Genomic DNA, 27375 nt, shown 5'->3' with positions numbered 1-27375 from the left:
TCATTTTATATGCACAGGTTTAAACATAAATGTTCATAAAAGTTAAATACATACGAGTAATCTTCCAACTTTACTGATACGTTGGACTTTAGCAACGTTGCGATATATCAAGATCATTTTTTGTTGAAACTAGATTATATCTGCACCAAAACGAAATCAGCAAAAATCAGCGAAAAAGTTCAAATGAAACTGTTTCCAACATTCCGCAAAAACAGTGATTTTTTAAGTACATAAATGCTTTAATTTTTTAGCATATCAAATTAGCAGAAATCAATGCAATATTTTGTTGTAACATTTTGTCGAATTTATTACGATAAATGGTCGAGCGAGAACGGACTTAAAGGTAAACTGCAACAGTGACCAGGATTTTATAAAAAAAAAAATGAAGGAATAAGGAACAATTATTTGAGGAAATCTATTAATCTCTTACTCCTCTCGTGGATGTGATTAAGCCAAATTAATAAACTGAAAATAATAACATATATAAGTAGAATCAAAGGGTACATGAGATAACAAAATTCTGAATACTTAGAGAGAAAAACACGTTAAATTGAAAACATCTAACGAATCATCAGCAAAATATCAACGAATAGTTAACACGGCATTCATTAGAGGTATGCATATAACTGTTATGGAAGTCGCAAGTCTTATCTTATCACTACTTAAATGTGTGCTGGAGTAATTTCTATACCAATTGAACGGTAAATCCATAAGACTCATCTGCAGCTAGTAGCGAGTTCCATTGGTCTGTACTGTGACATTTGTATATAGCTTTAAATAACCATTAACGGAAAGAAACAAATTCATGGGAAACTTTTAGACAAACGCTTTTCGATATTTGTAGTTTCGTGGACTTACACGGAATTCTTTGTTTGTTAAATAAGACAAACATAACGTAAGAGGCAAGGCATGATTCGGCTATAAAATGAAACGGGTGTACTATAGGTCTACAGGACACAAGACCTACACAGAAAGAGGGAAAAAATAGAATGTCTAGCATAACAGAGAAACATATCATTGAGTAATCATAATAACCTGCTACGCATGCCACTGATAATTGTATTTGCATATAATTTGCATAATATAAGCTAAATAATAGTTTGCACTACTGCAGTGTTATGTTCCTGATCATTAGACTGCAGAACTATTCCCAACAGTGCTATGTACCCCCTCCTTGCCCCATTTTGACTTGCTCCCCTGCATTAAGCCTAATAGTAGCTGCCTGGATCGTAGAAAATAATGGTTTTTAGGAGAAAAGACTGTTACTATAAATTCCTTCCTTTACCAGTATGCAACAGTTTTGCCTATACATTTACCTACCAGCCGGGAATTTGAAAGCTACAATTACTGGCGATTGGACGGGAGAACAGCCTTGGTATGAGAATAGACCGCTGGTGAATGCTGTTTTTTAGTTATTTACTACCAGTCCGACAGTCGTTGTGGAATTTAATTTCACGGATTTAAAGTCAACGTTTTGAACTATGTTTGAAAAGGCCACTCACACGAACGTCTCGTGTGGACACATTTTGGGAACATTTTTAAGTCGAGTGTCTCTAGACAAGCATCACTGTACACACTAATAAATCATTGTCAATGCATGTCTCTGGATATACGCTATTAAAAACTGATCGGTCGATTCACTGGCCCTGGTTTTTCATCATCCAAAACTTGTAATATGCGCCATATACGTACGCATCAGCTACCAGTTAAAACTATAACTGTTTATTATATGCCATGAACTGAAACCCTCAAGAAAATAACGTAATACCATCGAATCAAAATTCTAGATTCGGTCAAGAAATAAAAAGGACCAATCAGTACTCAGCAATATGAATTTACTATTCTTAGAATCAAAAAATGCAAAGTAAATATGTCGATACGTGATACTTTCGATATGCCCTGTACATAAAGCTCTGGTACGCTAAACATTCCGAATTGAACTGAGTAAACCAAGATTAAGCTCGGTACGCATATAGCCAAACAATGAAAACAAACACACACGCACACCTTCACCTCTTTCAGTACCAACAATTTTAAGTATGTGTCTCCCGGATAGCACAGTTGGTCCTCAATATGTCTGTATGCCAAAGTACGACCGGGTAACACTCAATTGTGTCTGAATTTGTTATTTAAATACATATATACAGCAATTGCGATGACCGTTGATATCTACCAATACGCAGTTTTTTGTTTGTGAGAAGCAGAACCAATTCGGTTGAATCCATGCTGCGATGTCCCCCAAAACAACCGTTATGTAGGTCATAAAGCCTGTCCTAATTGAAAGATGAACTGATTGTATAAATATCGATATTTACGGAAGTCTTAACCAGATGGTTTATCATTTTCAACAGTAACTATATATATCAATTCATAAGTTTGAATTATTTTCTCCAATTTTTCTGTTTGTTTTTAAAACGATATCCAAAACTACTTGATCAGTTTCATTAAACATGTTTAGACCTTGAAAGGTCTTCTGGTTTGTGAAACGACTATGAACTAAACTCATTGTAGACTATGTCAACTGTATAAGTATTCTCTTGTGTCAAACAATTGGTAATGGTACATTTGCTACACTTCTATTAAAAATGCCCTTCTCAGTATCTTGCCCCGTAATGATATACGATTGATTGAATATAACTTATTTTGACTGGGAAACGGTCAGCTACTCCTGCGAGTTGGATCATAGTAGGTGTCTGTAAGAGGTAGTTGGGTGAAGGCTCTCCGAAAGCTTTACTTGGAGGCTTTTATAATATTCTTGTTGATTAATATTTGATACTTGATGCATTTGGAATGTTTACCTAGCTGTCTAAGTTCTATGTATTTAAAACATCATTTTATCCTATTCTTGTGGAAATATATGTTCCCTCTGTGGATAAATGATTGACAAATAACGAAGGAAACTAAAGACATTTTCAGTTGAATGCCCTGATGACATCATTCAGTCTGCTGTTGCCAGATGTATTTCAAAAATATTGGTCAACCTTAAAAACAAATACATATCTTCGTGATAAGACATTGCATACATCTTATAAAACCTTTAGCAATTTTTCAAAACAACCAACTTTATTCACCAGAAAATTATTTTATGAACCCCATCTAGAAGGAACATAACGCCATCATACACGGCATTTAAGCTGTAAATTTCAATATTTTGTACGATTATTTCGATATAAATTGTTTTGATTGATTATACTCTCGAACGTTGTGCATTGCTGATAAGGTGAAAGCAAACGAAGAATATAAAAACAACGTCATCCAAAGGTGCTAAGATAAGGTGCACTAGTTACAATTTATTGTTGCGTTGAAGTAAAATATTACACATTTTCTTATTGAAAGATTTGTGGATATCTAATTTACAAGAGATGTTCTTCCGTGTTCTTTCCTTCACATTGGAACTGGGTGTATATTTCAACTCTCCCACGAGTCATTGCTTTAATTTATGTGTCACCACGTGTCCTTATGCCAGTTTTCCTTAAATTAATCCACGTCCTATAAGTTGACATATCTTTCATTAAAAAGCAAAAAAGATAATTTACACCAATTCGACCTCTTATTTCACAAGGGTGTGGACTCCATGAAGCCTTGCGAGCTTTTGCTTCATTTTGTTGCTGTTTTGTAAGCCAAGTTAAAGAGAAGCTTATCGATATACTTCAGCGGGGGAGTCACAGAGACTGAAATGCAATTGCCACTTTTTTGATAGTGAAAACCCTGAAATGTAGAATTTGCTCTAATTTATAAGTACCCCTTAATTAGTCATAAAATTATATCCTATATCTATTTTGTATATATTTGTGTAACATTATTTTTGTATTTATATGAAAACCATCCAAAACTGGAATTTATAGTATTCACTTTGTCAGGTAATAGAGTTTGAAATAAGTGTATGGTTTATGTTAGCGGTCCGCATTTTATATCACTCACGACACACGCACCTTTCATGAGAATTGACCCTTGACCCACAACACACACACTCTTCTGAATAAAGGTTCATAATATACTAATGCAACATAGACTAAGTATGTCGGTAAGCCTCGAAAACTGTACAATAAGGTTTGGTGATACGTCTGTAAAATCCCGTGACTAGCAGAAAACATTGCGTAACCCGTGTTTTGGTCGAAACCATAGTTTGTGGATCGTAGACTTATATCAAAGGCACCTGCCGCCATGGTCCGCGAATATGTCTGCGGATCACCGGGTTAGACATTGAAAACGTTGTTTCCCTTATGAAGTACCGTTACATGTTACAAATAATATTAAATATGTTCGGCAATTTAGACGATTGGCAATTGGTCACAAAACTAAAGTAGCCACGACAGGAAGTAATTCTGCTGTAGCTTCCCCTGTATGGAAACCGATAAGATAGCATTCAGCTATATTGTTTTATTTAATTTCAGTTGTGCATATCCATAATCGCTGAGATATTATGACCCTTGACAGTTTCTGTACCGGGCTAAAATATTCGATATAAAAGATCAGTGTCAAACAACAGAGAGGAGGATATATTTATTCACTTACCGGAGAATATTACATGACACTCCTATACATTGAAAACGCCAGAGAGGAAGGAATACACTGTCACGTGAACGGTCAGAGGTTCTAAGAAATATACAAAAATGCATTCATGTTATAACATGTGCTGGTATGTGTCCATTACTGTGTTGTTTATTGCGCACTTGTGGACATGTGTCAATACGTGCACCAGCCTGTCTTCCATGAAGAAGCGCTATCAACTCCGTAAGTACAAAGTAGTTGTTACTTTGTTTATTCATTGAATTTTGTCCCGACAACAGTCTGAATGTATTTAATATCTGCAAATTAACGCCCTATTTTTTTTTGGTATTCCATTGCTCGTGTTATGCATTCCTCTTAATAAACTATATCTTGGTTTATTATCACTGGTTAAAGTTGATTGTCTTTATAACATATTTGCCCATTTCCGTTCATTTATATTTCATTAAACTGAGTAATGTTCAAAGTATCTCTTTCGAGATCCGGCTGTAGGATTCACAAATGATTCGAGGTGGTTAAAATTATGATTGATCACTAAAGTAAGGCAAATATGTCATCAAAACAGGACTAGTATTGTTTGACACATGCGAATACCTACAGTGAATTTACGACCTTCCCTAGTGGCCATAGCTTAGTTGGTAAGGGTGTCCGCATATAAAGCGGTTGGCACGGGTTTGATTCCCGGAGAACGCTGCAGGGTTTATTCATTGTTCTGGATTTTCCAACTCAATGTGCGTGTGTTTGTATGTGTGTGTATATTTGCTTAGTTGTATCTTTTTTCTCCCAAAGCATGTATGTGTCGACCGCAACATCCCCAAGAAGCATACTGTGACGCTGACTTTGGTGAGTATATAACAAGAACATATTACTCACTTGTTTTACTTGGAAGGATATTCTGGTGGGGAAAGTTGCTGATTGTTAAGGTTCTTCAGCGAAAATGACATCCTCATAGCAGTTTGTATTACGAAGTTATAAATGTTGTGATAGTTTGTTAATGCATCTGGTAATAACTGGATGGATGATGTTATCAACGCATTTGAGCTGAAAATGTATTTGGTCTTCGTTAAATTATTTAATCAATAATTTGCTTAGGAAAATAATATTTCTACCACAGAATATACATTCGATGAACTTCGTCGGGCAGAGAACTAATACATTAACAAGAATATGATAACCTTAGTTAAACTTGGGAGAGCATTTGCAGTGATGACATCTCGGAACGTCTGCTGTGATCCAACTTCCTGGAGTAAATGTAGGTTTAGCCTGTCAAAATAAATTACATTTAACCAACCATTTTTCGAGTTATGGCCAAGAGATATGGGTTTTCAACTAGAATTGTGAAATAGTTGTTCTTAGAAAATCCTTTTAAGATATCGGCTACCAACCTATTTAAGCTACACCGCTTTCAGTCGACAGTGCATCTGAACGATACGTTTTGTGATAATTATTTTTAATTTTCTGTATTCCAAAAACCCTGAAAGTAAAACACAAAGACGTAAAAGTAAAATATTGACTAACTACGGTGCTGCAAGGTTCACTAGTTTGTCTTGTTTGTCAACTAATTGAAAATACTCGATCCTTGACCCGGTTTTGCTTTCATGCTTGAATGTGAGGTCCAACCAGCTACCTTAAAGAAATATGAAAGTAATACTTTCTGCTTATTTACAAAAGCAGAAAAAAAATTAAATTTGAAAGTGAAAACAATAAACTTAGTGTTTAACATTATAACCCTGAGCTGGTAGTTTTATTGTTGTGCTTTGTTTCACTGTCTTATTTTGTAGGTACATTTTGTTTTTCTAATCTTAATGCGTTTTGCTCTATATTGCATTTCTGTGCCCCCCGCCCGTGCCTTTTTATATCAGTTGCTACCTATAATAGCTTTTTCTTTCCTGCCATGAAGTTAAAATATCACCTTATTCAGTTTGCAATCTTATCTTTAAAGTTAGAGACTCCACTGGATTACACCATAATGTATTATCGATTTCTTCTTTTATATTTAACACGATACACGAGATAAAGTAAATTCTAAGATTTTTCAAAATTTGGAATTTTCCTATTTTTTCGAGTTCCCCATAATCCAGTTATTCAAAATGTACATGTTGAACCTACGAGACACATTAATCAATTCTTGATAAATATCGCCATTTGGTAATAAATGTCTGCATACAGTGTGGACATTTGTCTTCCGTTGACACAATTGCAAATAGGTTTGAGAGACCTGATTGTTTGGCAAAGACCAGGTCAAAAAACACAAATTTGTTGTCAGTAAAGTTTTACTTGTGATATAACTGTAATGGCAATAATCAACGAAACTAATATGCTTTTTATATGTAGTCATACTTGGACGAGTGACAGATGTGGAAAAAATTGAGGCACCGTCGCCGATTATTCCAGAATACAACGACTATGCCGGAACGAATCACGAATGTAAGCACAATAATATTATAACGAGGTGGTGATCATCTCAATGTATGTGAGCAGAGAATGTATTCAGTTAAAATTGAATAAACTATTAAATTGGAGAATATAAACATATTAAGTTATTCGTGAATGATTATATGAAATGCAATTTTAAAAATAAATAAAAATATATGATGCTTAAAAAAAAAGAACAAGAGACATGAACTGTAACATTGTTAATAGCACTTTGGCGTTAAAAGATACCGCAAACTGGGTTAATCTAGCTAATGTTTTTAAAATATTATAAAAAGTTGACTAGTTAGATTAGTCAATGTTTTGAAACCTGTCCATATACTATAAATCTGTCATTTGCCTTACATTTGTTTCATATACATATATATAAATCCTAAAAAAAATAGAAAATCACGTTTTCTTTCCTATATGTACATTGCTACTGCTCTTGGTTGTATTAGCTTCACTTTAGTCACTTGTGTATTTCCGAAACTTCGTGGTTTTATATATTTTTAGCATTGTTTATCATTTGAAATAGTAATGAGTGTGTGCTACTGCTGACTGTGTTACGCGAAACGACTATGTAACTTAATGCATATTACAGTTGTGACATAACAACTTATAGTTTAAGCAAGAACCTATTTAGAAGGAACTCTTTATTTGTAAGCCTAACATTTTGTTATTTTTTTCCGTATTACGCATTTATGAAGCAACTTACAGACGCATACAGATACAGCTCACGTCTCTACAGCAAGATCATTTATACGGTGGAAGTCGAGGAGAGGTTTAAAGGAGATCATTACTATCTCGCTCCAATGGCACGGGTACCGATCACCAGTCGCTATGTTAGCGACTACTGCATTCACGTCCCCTTGTATATGAATTATTCATACATCATAATGGGTAAGTCTGACTTACATTATCTTGATATATTTTAGACCACGACAAAGCTGCAGGAAACACAGTGCTAGCAATGCTTCTATAACTTTTACAGTTTTAAATATATTAAATTTTACAATATGCGTATCCTCTGGAATTGCCCCTGCTAGGCTAATATTTTGCTGACGTCAGCTTTTCAGTGCAAATCTTAATGCTAATGTTAACCCATTATTCTATACAGTTTAAATACTCAACAATAACATTTTGCTTTAAATTCACAAAATCCACATTTGATCCTTGAATGACATTAAACAACATCAATAGACCTTGATAAATGTGTAAGACGATTTGAACATGTCATGTGTGACCATAAAAGTATTGTGGTTTCCAATTGAGTTTGTGTAGCATCTTATGAACTGTTTTATTAGCTACCACATAAGCTATGAGCTACCATCGGTAATGACTAAGATTGGTCAGCTGCTTTAAAGAATTCAAACTCAATCAAATTTTTATAGCAATATAACAGTTTTTAATTACAGAGATGTCTAATGGTCTACATTATATAAAATCAAACGTGTACCTTAATTGATCCTTTAAATGAATGATGCAGAGGTAATTAGTCGTTAGATATGCGAGAAGGCGAAATTTATGCTACTGGTGAATCTGCGATGACTTAAAATATATGAAATCTTGTAGCGAGTTTTCGCATTTTTACTTACACTGTGATATTGCCGGAAAAGGAAATTCTTCAGCGTTATCTGTAATGCCCATAATAAAGAGGATAATCTAGATTGATAATATATTTCCTTCCTCCCTTTCAAGTAAGCACCTTGTTATTGAAATGGAAGCAACGTTTAATCCTATTGAAATATAAACGAGGGTTTAAATCCGTTCTCTTTTGTCCCTCTGATTGCCTAATGTACGGTGAAATTGGAGATGATTTGGAAGTTCCTTTTATTCCAATGATGATAATTGTAACAACATTCTGCATCTGATAATCATAACTCTGGCTTGAATTAGTCACATGAAGGTCATTCGGTTGTTCTACATAAATGAACTATTTGTCATGCAGTTGAACGGTTTAGTTTAATTGGTAGTTTTTGGCACAAAGTTTGGAAACTGAAACAACTGTCTTCTTAAATACATTTACTACATATGGTGTAATGTTCTATTCAGTTGCTAAGTTTAAGTACAAGACAAACACAATGATTGGCACTGTGCTGTACAGCATTCTATTCTATCCAACTGATACACAAACAGATAATCATGTAGAATAATGTTTGAGCTTCGACAATAAGAAAATATCACTGACTCATTTTCTGTATTTGGGACCTTCTAAACCATGAATTTATTTGAATTTTATTTTCTCAAAAAAGAAACATAACTTTTTTTCGGCTGACATTGCAATTCCATCTATAGTAATATTCTCACGAGACTTCATAATGAAAGAGCTAAAATTCAAATATTAGCCCCGTCTAGAATCTTACTTCATTAAGTGTCTTGTTGATTGCCATGTGTTGCTTCTCTAAAAAGGAACTAGCTCTTGCTTTTAAATCAGGCATCATATGTCTAAGTAATATTGTTTTATATTACGGTTTCTCGTCTAAATCTAGTAATATTGTTATATATTACGGTTGCTCGTCTGTATCTAGTAATATTGTTACATATTAGTGTCACTCGTCTGAACCTAGTAATGTTGTTATATATTATTTTATAGTACTGTTGCTTGTATGAAATAATCGAGTTTAAATGGATCTTCCAATCTCGTTACCTATGAAGATATTGAAAATAATCTACCTTATTTTTAGTTTGATACTCGTCCAAGTTGTTCATCTGAAGACACGATAAATAATTTTGCTTGATAAAATATATCATTATTTGACCATCATATACAACCCACTTTGACAATAGACACTGGCTTCTTACAGTCGTAATGCATCATGGATTTGTAAATATGGCACCAATAGCACTGATGTACGTTCATACCACTTGAGATTGAGTCTATTTAGTCTCTCTTATTACGTCATACACGGTAATATTGGCCGGTACATTCAACACACTGGAAACTGTCGCCTATATGTGTTTTCTACCCGATACAAGACGCAGATACCTCTTAAGAGTTAGTCCTAATGCAGCATAGCTAACTCTACACCCAGCATGTCATCAATGACTGTATGATTACATCAATCTCCTCTGTAATAATATTATAGATATTCTTCAGTATTACCAAAGGTTACTGATTCAATTTAATTTCAGTAACTGTCTGACTGCTTACATTTTCTCTCAGGTAACCAGAGCACAGATGGTGAGCTGTTAATCGATAGATGCAGTTTTCACAAACTTTCTGATCAAGTCACCAGTCATGAGATGGATGGGTTTAGACGCCACTACAAGAAAACCTGTAACCAATGTATGGTACGTATTCTTGATTTCTCAAAACATGAAATTCTACGGAGGAATTGTCAGGAATTTGGAGAATTTGGTGTGGTGGTCTTTTAATACGAAGACATTTAATGTTAGTCTTTAAATAATACCAGTCTTTAACACTAGCCTTTGCACAACATACTAGTAATGACAAAATAATGATCAGAATCTAATACTATGAACAAAACTATTGATCAGAATATAATATTATTAACAAAATTATTTATCAGAATAAAGTATCAGTTGTTTTGAAGACTTTCATAACATACATGCTGGAATATTCAATCACCTATCTTTCTATCCTTTAATCCCCTTTGAAGTATATATGCCAAACATATGTGTATACGTTGATAATTACAGAAATAACAAGAACACATTTCTTCTTTAAATGACACATTTATGCCGAAAAACTGAAACAGTTAAAATTCGTGAACATTTTTGCCAAGGAAATATAAAACCACTTTTGCATTCAAGCACCGTCCATTTTCCCAATTTTCTCAGTAATTTCAAGGGTGGACTGTTCTATCATAAAATGTAGATAGTGAGTACAATTTTGAATAACAAACGAATGTAAACGTAAAATTGTCTTCAGCTTAGTTTCATTGACTTTTGGATATTTTGTTTTTAACATTTTTTTTGTTGTCCTGTTGTATTTATTATTATTATTATTATTATTATTATTATTATTATTATTATTATTATTATTATTATTATTATTATTATTATTATTATTATTAGTAGTAGTATTATTATTATTATTATTATTATTATTATTATTATTATTATTATTATTATTATTATTATTATTATTATTATTATTATTATTATTATTATTATTATTATTATTATTATTATTATTATTATTATTATTATTATTATTATTATTATTATTATTATTATTAGTATTATTATTATTATTATTATTATTATTATTATTATTATTATTATTATTATTATTATTATTATTATTATTATTATTATTATTATTATTATTATTATTATTATTATTATTATTAGTATTATTATTATTATTATTATTATTAGTATTATTATTAGTATTTTTATTATTATTATTATTATTATTATTATTATTATTATTATTATTATTATTATTATTATTATTATTATTATTATTATTATTATTATTATTATTATTATTATTATTATTTTTATTATTATTATTATTATTATTATTATTATTATTATTAGTATTATTATTATTATTATTATTATTATTATTATTATTATTATTATTATTATTATTATTATTATTATTATTATTATTATTATTATTATTATTATATTATTATTACTATTATTGTTATCATTGTTATAATTATTATGTTAAAGGTCTGCCACAACACGAACGGATGTGAATATGATGAGGCTGACGGGTGCACTGTTGGGAAGGAGATGGATATCGATGTTTATGTCTTTAAGTCAACACAATGCGAACATAAGTATGCGAGATGCAGTAGAAAGAAGCGAACGGGGAGGTGTGACTGGATCGGTAACGGAAGCTTTAAATATTGTAAGAGACAGAGAAAGAAAGAAATACGAAGATGGTCAAATTACCAGGATGCATGGGCGGAAAACGTATAGGAGAGAAGAGAATGCCTTGCATAGAGAGGAGGTATTAAACAGGCAATGGCCATACTAGAGAGATGAACAGAAGATAGGGAGGCAGACCGGGAGGCCAATCATGGATACGGTATATACTCAAGAAATTGTTGTTACTTCCAAAATACAATGAATTAAACTTGCATATTGAATGGACTTGTTAATATGTAACTTATTATAGTTAACTGAACTGAAATCAATGTATGTAGCACAGTGTACCTAGAAGACAATAGCAATTAGTGTTAAACCAAGCATATATAGATTTAATAAAATGTTTAAAAAAAGTTGACTGGTAGAATGGCCCATAGATTTACAAAATATTATGGATGTTTTTTGAAGTCTGTTCGACATATGTTAGATCATCAATCAATAATAGTTAAAAGGTCATTTAATGTCACTTGATGCTAATAGATTTTTGTGCAAAGTGATGAAAGTTGTTACTCCTTTTTTTTAAAGATAAGTATATCATTGTTTGTGTCGAATTGAAGCAGGGGATAATGTACGGAAGGGTGGCGAGAGTCACTAATGCTTGTTCCCTGGACCAGAGTTTCTAAATACATTCCAGTGAAACTGAACCTCTCTCTCACACATGTAGTTTGAGGGATAAGCTCGTGGTGAGAGAAAATGAAATAACCAAACGACCGCTGCAGCTTTTAGTTCCTTGCCTCGATGATTAACAGAAGAGCTTTTAATTACATCTGGCACGTTTCCTCTTCTGACTGTGTACAAAGGGCGGAGTGTCATGTGTGTTTGATATCCAATTTACCAAACAACTTTGATGATTGTGAAAATAGATGTCATTTTATGTTGGGTGACAAAATGCCCGGTTTGTCTTTCTTAGAGTACTTAAAGTTGCACGGAATAGTTTTTCAACACCTAGCTGTACTTCCAACAATTAAAATAAAAGACATCTTTTCCAGTCGCACCTACAGATTCATGGGGCTAAATAACTACAATATTTATAACTTTTTAAATTTATTTCTGTGATTACGATTTTAAAATAATCTGTGATGATTAACATGTACGATACCAACAATTGATATTTTCCTCCCCTAAGTGGAATTAAATGAATAAAAGAGACTTGGCAAAAAGTAGTCCAGTTGTCTACAAATTATTGTTATATTAGTATATATGGGACAAATCTTTAACAAACTTGTTTATGTACTGCAAACACCCTGATAAGGTAAATGAATAACAGTTTGAGAGCCTGACATAATCATAAATAAACTTTTTTTCAGACACAGGCTGACCGGAAGATGCTCAGGCAAGTTATCAGTACAATTAATAGTGGAATTGACTTTCACAAATGCGGTTTATGTAGCAAACTCGAGTAAAACCATTGGTGCAAAGCGATGAGTACAAAACAAAGGGTACCATTACAAGGTTCCAAGTATAGGTACCAGTATTAGCTTACCTAAAACTATACAAGATCTTGGCGAACCACTGCACTCCCAACCATTAACAGTGTACTGACAGTTCAGATATACTACTCTAAGACGATACAGAGTGAAGTAATGTACAGACACTGATATAAACTCACTAATATGAACAGGAGGTGAACTTTGAGAAAGCAACATCTTTATAGAATGATCTCCTAATTAAGTAACTCAAAATCATCTTAATATGACTGATAAAGTGAAATATTTGATGATCAAGAAATAATAATATATTATTTAATGTCAAACATTTCTTAACAATATTAGCCTATCATGACATTAAGGGCTGAATTTTGATTGGTTTATACGTGTGACAACATGCTGGTTGGGGATAAGGAAGGACATCGTTTTCTTTTGCTTTTTGTTTTTTTTGTTTTATTTTCTGTGATTTTTTGTTTGGTCTTGTTTTTCACTATTATATATTTGGAAGTATATACTTCTTCGGGAATTGGGAAATATCTCAAAGGAACAAGCAATAGCAGATATGATATATAACTGATACAATTACCCCGAGTACGTAATGTAAGTACCACGATTTTTAGTCATTTTCTTCTTCTGAAATGATTAAAAGAAATCGAATCCTCAATCAGTGTTGTATATAGTTAGAACATTCACCCTTTGATCGTCTTCATAAACCAAGTATAATAGTAGTCATTGTTAAGTCTTAGAAATCCGTATTTTCTACAAAGAAATTGCAAATATAAAAATTAAGACGCTGGCTGCAAATCATATTGCCGTAAAGCGAACATTCTGAAAACGAAATGAAGAGATAAGTCAAACTACACGTTTTGATAAGAATTCTGTTCCAGTGCTTTCAACTGACATATGGACAACAAATTTACCATGTGATATTAATTCGTTTCCAAGACGTGATACAGACACCATTAGGTCATAAATAATATATTAGGTAACAGTATAAAAGCAGTGAGATGACTTTCAGCACTTTATAAATGTGTTTTTTTTTTAAGAAATTTAATTTATCGCAGTTTTTTCTTGGTTAGTCAGAGTGAAAGCAACCAAAATAGAACTATCTAAATACAAGCAAAACAGTATGTCTTTGTTTTCTAATCACACGTGAACAAACAAAACGATAACATTAATTGTGAGGGTTTACTTGGATTATCAGCTATAAAGGAGGATTCATTATCTTGTTCTTTTCTTTGCTCCATTTCTTTATTTACAACTCACGAATAGAACCGCAAAAACACATTTTTTGTCAATGTGAGTGATTATTTTGATGATATATGGGATTTTTTATTGCGCTTTTAACGCTACTCGTTTGTGATATTTGTATCCAAAAATATACTTTTAAATCCATAGTAGAGAGTTAGCGACTTAGTCTGACCGAAAGAGTTCGGTGTATTTTGATATCAGGGTTTATTAAATTCGTTTTGCTTTCTTCGTTTTGCCTTACACCTGATTTTCGTATGATCATTTCTTCATATCTCGTACTTGCGTTTTTGTTGTTGTTTATTCAACAAATCAAATACAGTCGCTACATCACTTCCTGTTAACGAATGTTAAACAATATCATTATTGTACATTTGAAACTGCTAGAAAAAAAATAAGATAAACAATGAATACAATTACTGGAGAAATTGTACGCAATGTACTTCTTCCCTCCTTTTGATTTTGATCGTAATATTTCGAAGCTATCATGTTACTGATATTTGGAGACTGAAGTGTTTTACGGGAGCTGCTAGCATTAAAACACAAGAAAATCTGTCTGGGTATACCACAACATCAAACTAATTTCTTTTATAAATTTACTACTACTTCTAAAATTTAGAGAGACTGCCTGTGTTTTTCAAGAAAAAAAAACATCTATCCCGACTCGGGGTGGTGTCCGGACAAGGAGGAGACATTTTCAATCGAGCTTTTCAATTGCTAAGTATACTTCAGTTTGATCCATAATTCTAAGAAAAGTTGTGTGACTCTGTAGTCGTTGCCGCCCATCACCACACAGATCGAATAAATAACAGTAACACCCATTAAATGATATACAACTTACACGTTAAATGGTTCATTCTGAGGCATATTTATTCTATATGCATTAGGTCTATAATGACGATATCACGCAGGGTTGTGCTGATAACTATTTTTAAGGTCTGGTGTTTGTTGGGAATGGAGTTTAGACCCTAATCACTCCTGTCTTCTCGATCCTTGATTGTGCTATAATTCCTGCCTAAAACGTTTCGCAATATTACAGGAACCTTTTTTTGCATATATTGGCTCAAAATCTCCATTTTTATATCATTTGGTTTTAAATTTGGTGAATATTTATGAATGGTTCTGACAACAGCAGAGTTAGTGATGTCATATATGTTAACAATTGACTTGGACATTATTGACATAGTTTTTTACATATGTTTACAAAATGGTAGCATGTTAATAAGATTCTAAACAACACCTTTACCTACAATGATCAAATTCCTGGGCCGAGGGAGTCTGACATTAACCGCTAAAGTGATATTAAATTTCATGTAAAGAAAAGGGGGGAAAACGATCACTACTTTCTTTCTAGATACACGGTCTAGTGTTCGCCAGTGTTGTATCCCTTTGGTTGAATACTGTTCCTATATTGATGAAAAATCAACAAAATTATTACGTTTTGGTCAATGGACTGATTAATCCTTTTTCCGGATGAAAGAGGTTCCAGTCATTCACATTTAAATTGACCTTATTTGCAAATATTCATGGAACTTCTTCCACTTTTCAACAGATTACTGTTCATGCAATGACGATAGACCATCGTCGCCAAACTGTTCTACTTTCCGCTTAACCAAAGCCACAAGATCCCTGCCGGAGATTGCTTCAGTGGTACTGAACAGTATATTAACGTGTCAGCCACGGAACATGTAATGTTTGTACTAATAACAAATCAAACATATCGCTAATATCATATTGTACAATGGATAATTACTGTACTTCAGAATATTACAACCTAATCTCAATGTTACAATATGTTTCATCAGCTGGAACATTTCCAACAGTAGATAAGAATTTGAGATTAATGATCGAACGAGCGCATCTAATCTATTTTTGAATTATCTCTATGCTGTTAAGTGTAAAGCCAAAAGCTGTATGATGGATGTTATTTATCATGTATATGATATGCAGAAAGATTCGGTTTCAACGGTATCGGTTGTTTAAAGTAATCCTACAACTAATGTCGTTGATAAGCGATGTTTTTATCGTTTATTGCCAAGGTTGGCGATTTTATTTTAGAATGATAAAACGATGTACATTTGGGAAACAAAAGGATTCTGAAACGGTAATCTGCAGTTTATCTTAAATTTAGCAATCTTCAGATATTTCCTGAGAAAATCATAGCTTGCTACGATGATAAAAATATATACGCAAAAGTGGCGGTATGTGGCGAAGTTGTGTTCAGTGCTTTGGCAGTTATCTATGCCGCCTTTGTCATATGGATGTTTGTTTACGATTAAGAAACTTCAAAATATTTATGGATATTTATGGATTTTGTTTGATAAATTGATCTTTAGCTGTCATATTTGACTTATTTGAACATATATAAAAAGTGATATGTTGGATTGGATTCAAATACCTGGTGTGCCAATTTGTCATTTCTTCTGGTTAGCTATGTTTGCTTGGGAACTGGCGTACCCGACATTAAAAGAAACAAACGTTGCGATACGGTATATTCGCTTGGTTTGCTCCGCTGTCGTTCGTTATTACAAAAGTATTGTTTTACTTGTCGAATGAAACAGACTGCGAACGTTAGGAGACAGCCATGTAGAGATGAAGAATGCCGTCGTATTAATAGTTCCGATGGTCAGTATAGAGATGATTTATTGCGCTTTCTTGGTGGCTATCTTAATCAAAATTAGGTTGAAAAAAAAACGTATCACGTGCTTCCGGCATCTGACACGTCCATCATTTAAAAGTGGCTTTTGTTGTTGTTTATAAAGTGACGCAACGTAGAGCCATCATTGCTTACTTGTATTTCAGTTCAGTGCAATATAGTTTTTCCCATCGGTCTAGGATTGCAAAGAGATCGTGAAGTCACATTTGGTTTCATTAAGTTCAGTTTCATTGAATGAGACATTCGAGAACATTCAACGATGCATGTGTGACATATGTTATTAGTTTCTGAACAAAATTTGGCAGATGTATATCGAGGCCTTTCATTGCTATACACTCCCAATGCAATGAAATAAAGTTGCCGTATTTTCCGGCGTCATGCCACGTGCGCATGTAAGGTCGTAACAAAAACATTATTCGTCAAGATTAAAGCTTTGCTTTAAAAATTCCTCTGCTTTCGATAGGGTGTTAAACTCACGACACAATAGAGCTATGTACTTTACAGGTGTCGTGGCTTCTGACTGCAACTACATCCCCACCCACCTTAACCATACCTACCAGACACACTCAGGAACACAACACACATAAATCAGCTGTAACACAGAACTTGTTTTACACTAAAAGCACGGTTCTACTTACTTTCCATTTAATTATCTCCTATCTCTTTCAAACAAATTTAAGTGCCGGCGTATGATGTTTGGTGACTTAAAATACCAAGATAATCTTACAATTCTATTCCTTGCATTTACCAATATTTGTTTATTAAAAACTCTTTCGAATTTCTCACATGATACATATTTATCTCCAGACTCTATTTTTGTTATATGATCACTTATTCATCCTCTTATATTCTTCATCTTATTATTTTGTCGTATTCTTCTCTCCTTTAGTTGAAATTAATGTTTGTTCTACCAGCAGGATTGGTTTATCTGACACTCATGTTTTTTTTTACATGCCAAATATTCTGCCGTTTACTTCACACTATTCATTTACTACATGGTGCACTCATATTGGTTGCACTGTTAACGACATACTAGGCATTCACCAATAATTTGATACATACCCATTTACATAATGTTATATCCATATGACAAGTTGCTTGAGACAACGTCAGTATTCTCTAATCTTGCAAATCCTGAAACTATTGATTTTCTTTAACTTGAGACATGTTGTCCTTACCGAGCAGGGATTGAATTCTCTTAATATAACTTTAAGACGTACAGAAATTGCATAATCAAATTTGTACTGTGGATGTTTTTAGAGCGTCAAGGGTCAATGATTACTTATTTCACACTAGACTGTTGATATCGGAACTATTCATTCCAAACGTATTAAGCAGTATGGAATGTGTAGGCTTAAGTTCGAAAACAATAATGTATTAAATTGATAAAAAGTGATGTCTCTAAAATTTCGATTTTTACACAATTAAATCATAAGGAAATTTCGTTTCCTGTCACAGGGAATTGCATTTCATCAGTCACAGTATTTAAAATAATAGATAGGAAATTTAAATATCCCCAGGTGATGAATGTAACCAGAATATAAATCGACAAGCTTACAAATTCCATCGGAGTGTTTGCTGTCTCGTTATTTTCGAGTGATGTGCGAGCAATGCCCATTCAACAGTACACCAGTACCGTAATGCAAGGTACCCCGACACATAACAATAGTACACAGTGACATATACTGTAGTATAAAACATGGTGTTAAGAACTAAGAAGCACAAACACGCACAACCTACACCCTTGAAAAAACCCGGATATTAACACCCATCAGAAAATGAAATGGCGACAAATCAAATAAAGTGATGTTTCACTCACCATTTGATTGAGTATCACTCATGGACATCAATTTTCCTAAAACTGTTACAATTCGTAACGAAACAAAAAGTGAAAGCATTAAGTTTTTAGCAATTGTTAAAAACAAACAATATTCTCTATACAAGCAATATAAATAAGCGTAAGAAACAATCACGTCTATTGTAATTACTTACTGGTTGACTTAAAGTATTATATTGTAACAATTGTTAAGACCATGGGTAACCGGAGCTCGATATTGTTTTGTTTTGTAAGAGCGTCCTTTTTTTCCCTATCCCATTTTAGAAACGTGTATTTCAGTTAAGGGACCTCAGGGATCCTGGGGAGAACACTGGTTCACCAGTGACAGGATCCCTGGTTACGAATACACTTAATAAATAATAAAATAAAATAATCCGTGCCTTAATTCGCCAGTGAATAGAATGAATTTGCGTTGAAACATACCAATTGCTTGGTGACCTCTGATGTAGTGCTAGAGACCCACCACATCGTCCAAATTAAAATAGTCAAACAAGAACTTAACAGTGTTCGTATGTTGTTCTTAACAGTATTCCTATAACGTTCATTTGTTTCCATGTTCCTACAACTGTCTTCGTATGCATGAAGTATAATACACTGCTCTCTTAGCTTGTAAAACATGTTGATGTGGTCATACGCTTCCACACGACATTGGTCAGCTTCACAAGAGTCGTTTTTGTATGTAAATTAACCTCGGTTTGTAGTGGTATTGTCATCTCACATGGTGATACAGAAAATCCCACTACCTCGTAAAAAGTATCTGACATTGTATGTTAAATTATAAACCATTTAAGAAAAACAAATTGCGGTCTGGGTTGAATGTACTAGCCACGTGCCCGTATGCTTCCAATGGTTATGGTCCTGTGTACTGTTTATTTTTCACCACCATGCACTGAAAGGGGCATACTAGCTCTCTGATATGCCACGTAGTAGACAAGATTATGCATTATAAAAATTTATAAAGAAGATAATATAAGAGACATTAGATAATCACTATGGTTTGGTTGTACCTCTCTAAATATTTATTTTCCGCAGCAAAGTATTCTTCAATGTCGCAGTCACTTGTCTTCTGTTGATAATATGTAGTATTTTACTGGTCGAGATTGAGCACTTTAATAATCACTATACCAGTAGGAGATCTGACCCCGTGATCTCTCACATTTTTTAACATCCCGGCATATCATTATATTTGAATTTAGGCGCTGAAGCCAATGACTACATTTTATACCCAAATATCTCAATTAAGAGATATTTGTACAAACTAAGAAATCCCGTTCCATTAGAAAACACACTCGCACGGTTGAAGGTGTGAATATATCCGAAAGATATCGTATACGTTTGTTATGAGACTTTTCGTAGTCGACGAACATGATATTAGGCCACCAAAAGAATAGCACGAAAAAGTGGTCAAAATCATCTTTCTGGTTGAATAAGTTCAACGTCTACGTAATTGGGAAAGAAATCCGTAACGATCACATAACCTTGTGCGCGTAAACGCCAATTCACGGAACGTTTATGGACCTAAATGATATCAGTCACAAGTGCGGCGGCCGGTTTTTTTTAATCCAACTTGTTTCAAGTCGATGAAGCTAAGATATGTACATTGAGTGTAGTAGGATAGGTAGATCAGACTTCTTAAATGATCAGACAAGACTGTCTCAAATTTTGCTGCACAATGTGGCGTGAATAAAAGTTATTTTTGTCAACTAGTTGATTAAGATATATAATTTGAAAACATAAACAAAAAACTGTTGTTTCTCTTTATATTCATTAGGGTATCTTTTTTGTTCGAAGCATGAAACCTTATTAAGGCTATAATATGTGGTAAACTGTCCCCATAAAACAGGATTATCATAATAATCATAACATGATTTAATGGAAAACAATACAATGATATAAATAGGCTTCGCAACATCAAACAATATATTAATATGACTTAATGGCTGCAGTAGGATATCGATGTGGAATTGAGAAGACATTACAAGCTTACTAAGATACCAGGCTCACCCAAGCTATTACAAAGTGGTAAAAGTAATTCAGGTCAGTAAAACATCACTCAGAGAACAGATACTTGTCAATGCACAAAAAAGTATGAAGTTATGTAATTACCCCTCAATTAAATGTTAATGACTAGCTACAGATGAAAGAGGTCAACTGATGAGGCTACAATATCAATTCAGTAAAACTCCCCTAGCTCATTCAACCCCTCCCCTCTCCCCTAAATACACTGTTGTAGTTGTTCCTAACATAAACAAGTGACAGCGAATGATAAACACTTCCATCATTGAATAAAATCCCAACCCCCCTCCCCCTCCACTCTCATTCCCTTCCAACCCCTCCAAGAGAAAAAAAAAGATGGTTTAAACTGGCACAGCCATCAACCTTAAGTAAATCCTTACCTTTAACAACATATTAAGCACAGTATAAGCACAGTATCAACACAATGATCAAGTAATTAATTCAACTTTTATCTTCGGATGTCTTCTGATTAATGCAGAGATATGCTTATGTTACCACACAAATTCAACTCTGTATCTCAACACAACTGAAGTATATGCATACTGCATGTAATGGGTTACAAATAGGCAATACACATGTCAAAATGAACTTAACATTGAGTACAGGAAAAGACATTTATTACTGTATTATCACATTGCATTTTGATTTATCAAATACTACTGTGTGACAGACAGACAAAAGTTTCAAACAAGAACACCATTGGGGTGTTTTTGTAGATCTTAGGGAATTTACTACCTTAGGCATACAAAAAGAAACCTTATTTGACCACTGCTGACCCCACGTAAGTCTTCAAAGAAGACTGCATACATATATCATGGAGGTATGTTTTTACCCCCATGCATATATCAATATATATCCATCTATGTCTGCCCTAATAATTTCAGGCTTGGATTTTACACTTTCACCGCTTGTTTCATCAAATGACCTATGGCCACTACCAAAAAAAAACAGGGTTCTTCTTTTCATATAACACATGCACAAGCTACATCAGCGTATCATTGAGTTAATGTTCTAAAAGACATAAAGTTTTGGACTCCTCAACTGACCTGTAACCATTTTTACATGTTTAATGGTCAATGCTTGGCCATAACACACTACTAAATGGCAGCTCCTTGATTCACCAAGTCAAAATTTTAAAAATACATATAGCATTGTAAAACATTGGTTGTTGTTTATTTAGATTTTCAATATTTAACCTACCTTAAATATTGAATAAAAGTCTTGTAGTACTTCCTTTGTAACATAATCATATATAACTATAGGTAAAAGATGCCCCCCCCCCCCTTCTCCCCTCGAACTTCCATCCAACGTCTTAAACTAGTGTATGATCAAAGAAGACGCTACAAGCATGATAATATACAAATCAAACAAGTCCTTAATGATGGGCTAAATGAATATTCACTCGGTACCGCTATACTAATCTGTAGATACCTATAATGACCTTTCAGGTCAGACAGCAAAGCCATATATAATACTAACAAGTGGAACTGATTTATTATCGTGTTCAGTTAAAACAAAAAAGACTTTCGCTTGATGTTACCACTGTAAACAGACAGTTACTACTCCCTAAGTATTAACCATATATTTACAGTACCCTGTAAAAATATGACAATTCAACTTTTTTAATAACGTGCCTACAATTATTTTCACAGTTCTGATACCTATGTGGGTAATGATCGATATAGCATTAGCAGGCATATGGCTATCAAACATATTTCATAAAGTTGCAGCGAACATGGTGGTATTATCGAAGACTGCTTATAAACTATTGAAATACGTTTTACAGTTATTACGAACCTAGGGGCATCATGAGACTTAATCACGTAATATACATGATGGATACGAATATTTAATACCGCATAATCATGACTGAACTAATCTTAGGACACAACCTCATGGCATCTTATTTACACACTATACATGGCAGGTGCCATACAACTGACAGTTTATATCTATATACCACATACAATTAGTCCATTATATTACCACAAAAGTCTATATGAAATGTGACAATATGGCCCTGGAATTTAGGCTTTTACATGTGTGTCACTGTGAGCCTTGTTGCGCTTACTACGTGGGCCATGTGTCAGCAACGTGCGAAATGATATGCCCTGGCTGCGATTTTGTTTGCAATTATGAAATTATGTGTAAACAGTCTTTCATGATAGTTCGGAAAAGTTACGTTATCACCATATAAACCTTCAATTCAAGGTTACCAAAATGTTTGCATCCATTCGTGGCAACGGCGATATACCCGTAATATATGTTCGGTGTTTTATCAATAGTTCCTCTACATATGATTAACCCCAATTGAGATACTAATAGGTCTAAATCAACAGAAAAGTTGTGTACATTAAGCATTGATTATTCGCGTACCATTTTTCAACTTTTAGACATGTAAATGCAAACTAACTAGAGTCCTAAACTAGTCGCGCAATTCACTCACGTACTGTACCGAATCAAACTATTGCTGTTGTCATATTTTTCGTATATCCATTCAAGACAAGTGAACTCGCGTCATTAAGTCTATTTTAGTGTAGCCATTCCACAAAACGAATTCCGATTTCTATAGAACGACTCACGCATCTTGAATTAACATGTGTTTCAAGCAATAAAAGGAAAGTTAGGGCGCTTGGAAGGAAACCCAGTTATTATACTTAACTAAGTGTCACAGGTCAATCAACAACAATTAATCTGTTCAGCTTAAGCATCATGTTTCAGCGACGTCAATGAACTTATGCATGTTATGGCAATATAAGACCCACGGACCTTATCATTCTTCTGATTCAGTGTATGTCTTCCAATTTCCAAGCAATGGTCATTATTGACGGTGACGTCGCGAGCAATCTTACTTGATGAAAACTCCGTATTTGACTGACCAGAGAAGAAAATATAACTTAACTACTTCAATGTTCCCTGAGCGATGTAATTATTTATTATTCACATTGGACTGTAAACCTTCTCCTTATTTGTCCTCGAATAGTAAACCTTTCTGTATAGAAAATGTCTATGGTTCTGCCGGGATTGTATACTTTCAACATCAGCCTCGCTCTGTGCACAGTTGTCTTCTTAGTTTACGTGACACTTACACAGTGTTACAATGTATTAGTAGCCGTTTCACACTTCCTGCACATTTTAAGTACATGCAAACTTAAACTACTAGAGTACAGCTAACTGCGTCACTGAATTTTACGTAGGTTACAGCTAAGAATAGGGCTTCACTGTGCAATTCGGGGGAATGTTGTGATTTCAGTCCTCATTTAGTTGAAAAGAAATGATATCTACCGTATAATATGTTAACACTTAATGTTGAATGTCAATTAAGACGATAAGTAAAGTTGTTTTGTGTTTCCTAAACGCATATATCCCCAAAATTGAAAGTGTACCTCTATTGAAGATAAAATTAAAATATTACAACAGGTACAAATAACTAACTTTTAAACTTAGCTTTCGATAAGTTCCCTAGCTTAGTGTGTGATATGTCACTACCAGTAATAATGAATATCGTTTTCTTCGATGTAATCGTATCGGTGTACATATATAATGGAAGCACACACCGTGGGAGATGTTAACTATATGTTTATCCTTCGGTTTGTAATGTATACGTGTAAAAATTGTGCTGTTTATAACACGCAAGTCTGGTAACCATATCAGCCGATGTATAATCTACCAAAACGCCAAGGTTGAATGGAAATTATAATAAAATTTCTTGGCATATTTCACAGTTACCCTGGGCGATGAATACCAGTGCTGGTTTTTATCTTACCGATGTAGAAATAACACCTTAATAGAATAGGTGTACGCGACCTTCAAACCTCATTGAGTAAGACAGACCGCACGCACTATGAAGGAATTGATCGTGGTTAGCAGGATTGTATTAATTTTCGAAGTTCTCTAAAGTAGCACGCTAATGATACGGACTAAAAGAGGAAGTTCAAATGACTCTTACGGGTAGAGGTGAAGGTTGGACTTATCAGTATGAGTATTTAAGTACAACTTTAAAGTTCTGAAACCTATATTTTCCCAGTTGGATGCTTTTCAAGCTCAGTATACATATAACAGAACTATGCACAGGATTGCTAAAACAGATTTACATTTAGTTAAAACTTCTGTCAACAGATAAAACAGTCAATAAATATATACCTGGCCATCCTAACATGATTCCTACGCGTTACTGTATTACATAACTGCTAAACCGAAGTATATACATACTACTGTACGTTGTAGGATTCCACTTAGTCTAGAAGCGCTATTGACACACAAAACATAACTTTAATACACTTATGCAGAAAACGTGAGTTCATCCATCCGCTATACTATGCACCACCGTGCATAATGTACTCCTGGTTGAGTTAGGTTACACGGAAAGTGGGTATTATAACTCAACAACGCAGGTATCTCGGCCTATCTGCGATACTATGCAGGTGTGTATAAATTAATGCAGTACTGTTTAAATTTCAACGCAGTTAAAAAGCACACAGTAGAGGTTTATGCATGGTTAACGCTGTATTTATGAACATCAAGTAAGGTTACATAATACATGGGTATAAGATGAAATAAAAGCTGAAGTTGAATAGCATTGGCTTACTTACTCAATTTGTCAACACAAGTAATGGACATTAAAGGATAGAAAAAAAAATATAGCAGCAGTGGCAGTGTTATAAGTATGTGATAGTCTTCATAAAATAGTATCCAACTATGCTTTCACTTCCATCCTGCCCCACCCCTCCCCCTCCCCGACATCGAATTCCACCACACACCCTTCTTCAAAAGTCACAGCTGTTCATTGTTTTCAAACTGATGTTGTCAATGCGAGTACTAAAAATGAAAGGAAGCAACAACAAGAACATACATAAGCAGTGTCATTTCTGACATATAAAGTATACATAAGATTATGCCATATCCCGTACTCTCCTCTACCCTCCTTCCAAATGTTACACTTGTTTATTGTATCTTATGCTCATCTTGTCAATTAATGTAAATTCCTCACTCCTCTCTCCTTTACACACCGCCCTTCAAAATGTTACACTTCTTTATTGAATCTAATGCTCATCTTGTCAATTAATGTAACTTCCTAAAAATCTAAATTGTGTGAAATTTCCCCGTTTTCAGTATCACGGGAAAAAATATTGCTCTCGTATACGCGCAGTGCGGTACGATTGACATCAGAATCCGTCCGTCCACTTATGAATATTAATGAGATTGGCACCGAAAACGATAGGGACCATCTACTCACTATGGGTAAACTACCCACCAAGTATGAGACCGATCGTATCTTGCATCGTTCAGTTATCGTGATTACAAGCCGACCTGACAGGCAGACACACACACACATGCGTGACTGCATAGATTCCCCTTGCTTCTGGCAAGGAATAAAAAAGAGTCAAAGAAATGTATACCCGGAAACAAATGCAGCTAAAGTGAGCGCGAAATGCACAGAAAATGTTAAGGTTATCTAGCTAACAAGCATGTGCAAGGACTAATTAATTCTCACAGCATCAATGCAGCTATTGCGCGCGAAGCGCGCCAAATCTATTTTCCCAAGAAGTTACCAAATTGACGCCCAAAATATTATCATTGTGTCAGTTTAGCTATAGTATACACAATGCACGTGAAACAAGAAAGTGTTTTGGTACTTTTTGTCCTAAAATACAGTCGTTTTGCTATTTAAGCTTTTCAATTCAACGGTGTTCGTATGTTTTACTACATTGCAAAATGATTACATTTGTAGCCTGACAGTACGAAAGTGGTAATTCAGATCTCTATGTAAGTAGACCAAAGTAAACCCATATCTCACTCCTTTATGTGGAACAAATTAAGCGAAAGTCACTCTCTACAGGCCAAAGATGGTTTACACACAGAAAACGGAAATAAATAAATACATCACTAATGCACAAGAATCTCGCACAAAGATATGCATTGTTCGTATCTTTAACTTCGCGATTACGTTTTTCTCAAGTGAGTTGGGCCTGCTGGTTATGCTAATATAAAATAATATCGTACACACGCACAATTTTTTGGTAATTATCGTTATAAAATCGTCCCAGTTGGGTGCTCCGGGTTGACAATTATATGTGGGCAATTGTCCGGGGGAAACTGTCCGGGGGGTAATTGTCCGGGAGGATATCTCTTTTGGCCAAGTTAAAATGTATCAGCTGAAGGTAGAATGCTTAGTCTTTGATGCAAAATTGAATTTTGAAAATAACATTACCCTAACAATTAAGGATAACCCAAAGGCCTTCTTTTCTTATGTCAGGTCAAAGCAGAAAGATAAAGATGCAATTGTTTCTCTTAGGGCACCACAGGCTGATAATATAGTTACTGATAGTCAGGATCTTGCAGATCTTTTGAACAACAATTTGCTGTCAGTTTTTACAAGGGAAGATCTGATTAGTATATCCAGATTTTCAGGGTGG

The 27375-nt window shown here is 34.1% G+C and overlaps 2 protein-coding genes across 5 annotated transcripts in view; both read left to right on the top strand.

The window, feature by feature from the left end:
- Positions 1-27375, top strand: part of LOC139982656 (uncharacterized) — a 333630-nt gene that overhangs the window by 263080 nt on the left and 43175 nt on the right. The window lies entirely within an intron of this gene.
- LOC139983311 (metalloproteinase inhibitor 3-like) lies at positions 4429-14243 on the top strand. Its single transcript, XM_071996773.1, has 6 exons — positions 4429-4734; positions 5299-5352; positions 6844-6936; positions 7642-7824; positions 10088-10215; positions 11575-14243. Exons 1-6 carry the CDS (start codon positions 4614-4616, stop codon positions 11824-11826), a joined length of 831 nt encoding a protein of 276 aa, XP_071852874.1. The 5' UTR covers positions 4429-4613; the 3' UTR covers positions 11827-14243.

This window comes from Apostichopus japonicus, chromosome 16 (assembly GCF_037975245.1).
Source record: "Apostichopus japonicus isolate 1M-3 chromosome 16, ASM3797524v1, whole genome shotgun sequence".
NCBI classification, from domain to species: Eukaryota; Metazoa; Echinodermata; class Holothuroidea; order Aspidochirotida; family Stichopodidae; genus Apostichopus; species Apostichopus japonicus.
Note: the sequence above shows the minus strand (reverse complement) of the source record. Positions and strands in the feature narration are given on the sequence as shown.

Bases quoted from the DNA above. Each gene is read 5' to 3' on its own strand.
- LOC139983311 (XM_071996773.1), top strand. From the start codon at position 4,614: ATGCATTCATGTTATAACATGTGCTGGTATGTGTCCATTACTGTGTTG. The intron at 4,735-5,298 runs GTAAGTACAAAG...TTTCTCCCAAAG, and splicing joins GAAGAAGCGCTATCAACTCC to CATGTATGTGTCGACCGCAA. The intron at 7,825-10,087 runs GTAAGTCTGACT...ATTTTCTCTCAG, and splicing joins TTATTCATACATCATAATGG to GTAACCAGAGCACAGATGGT.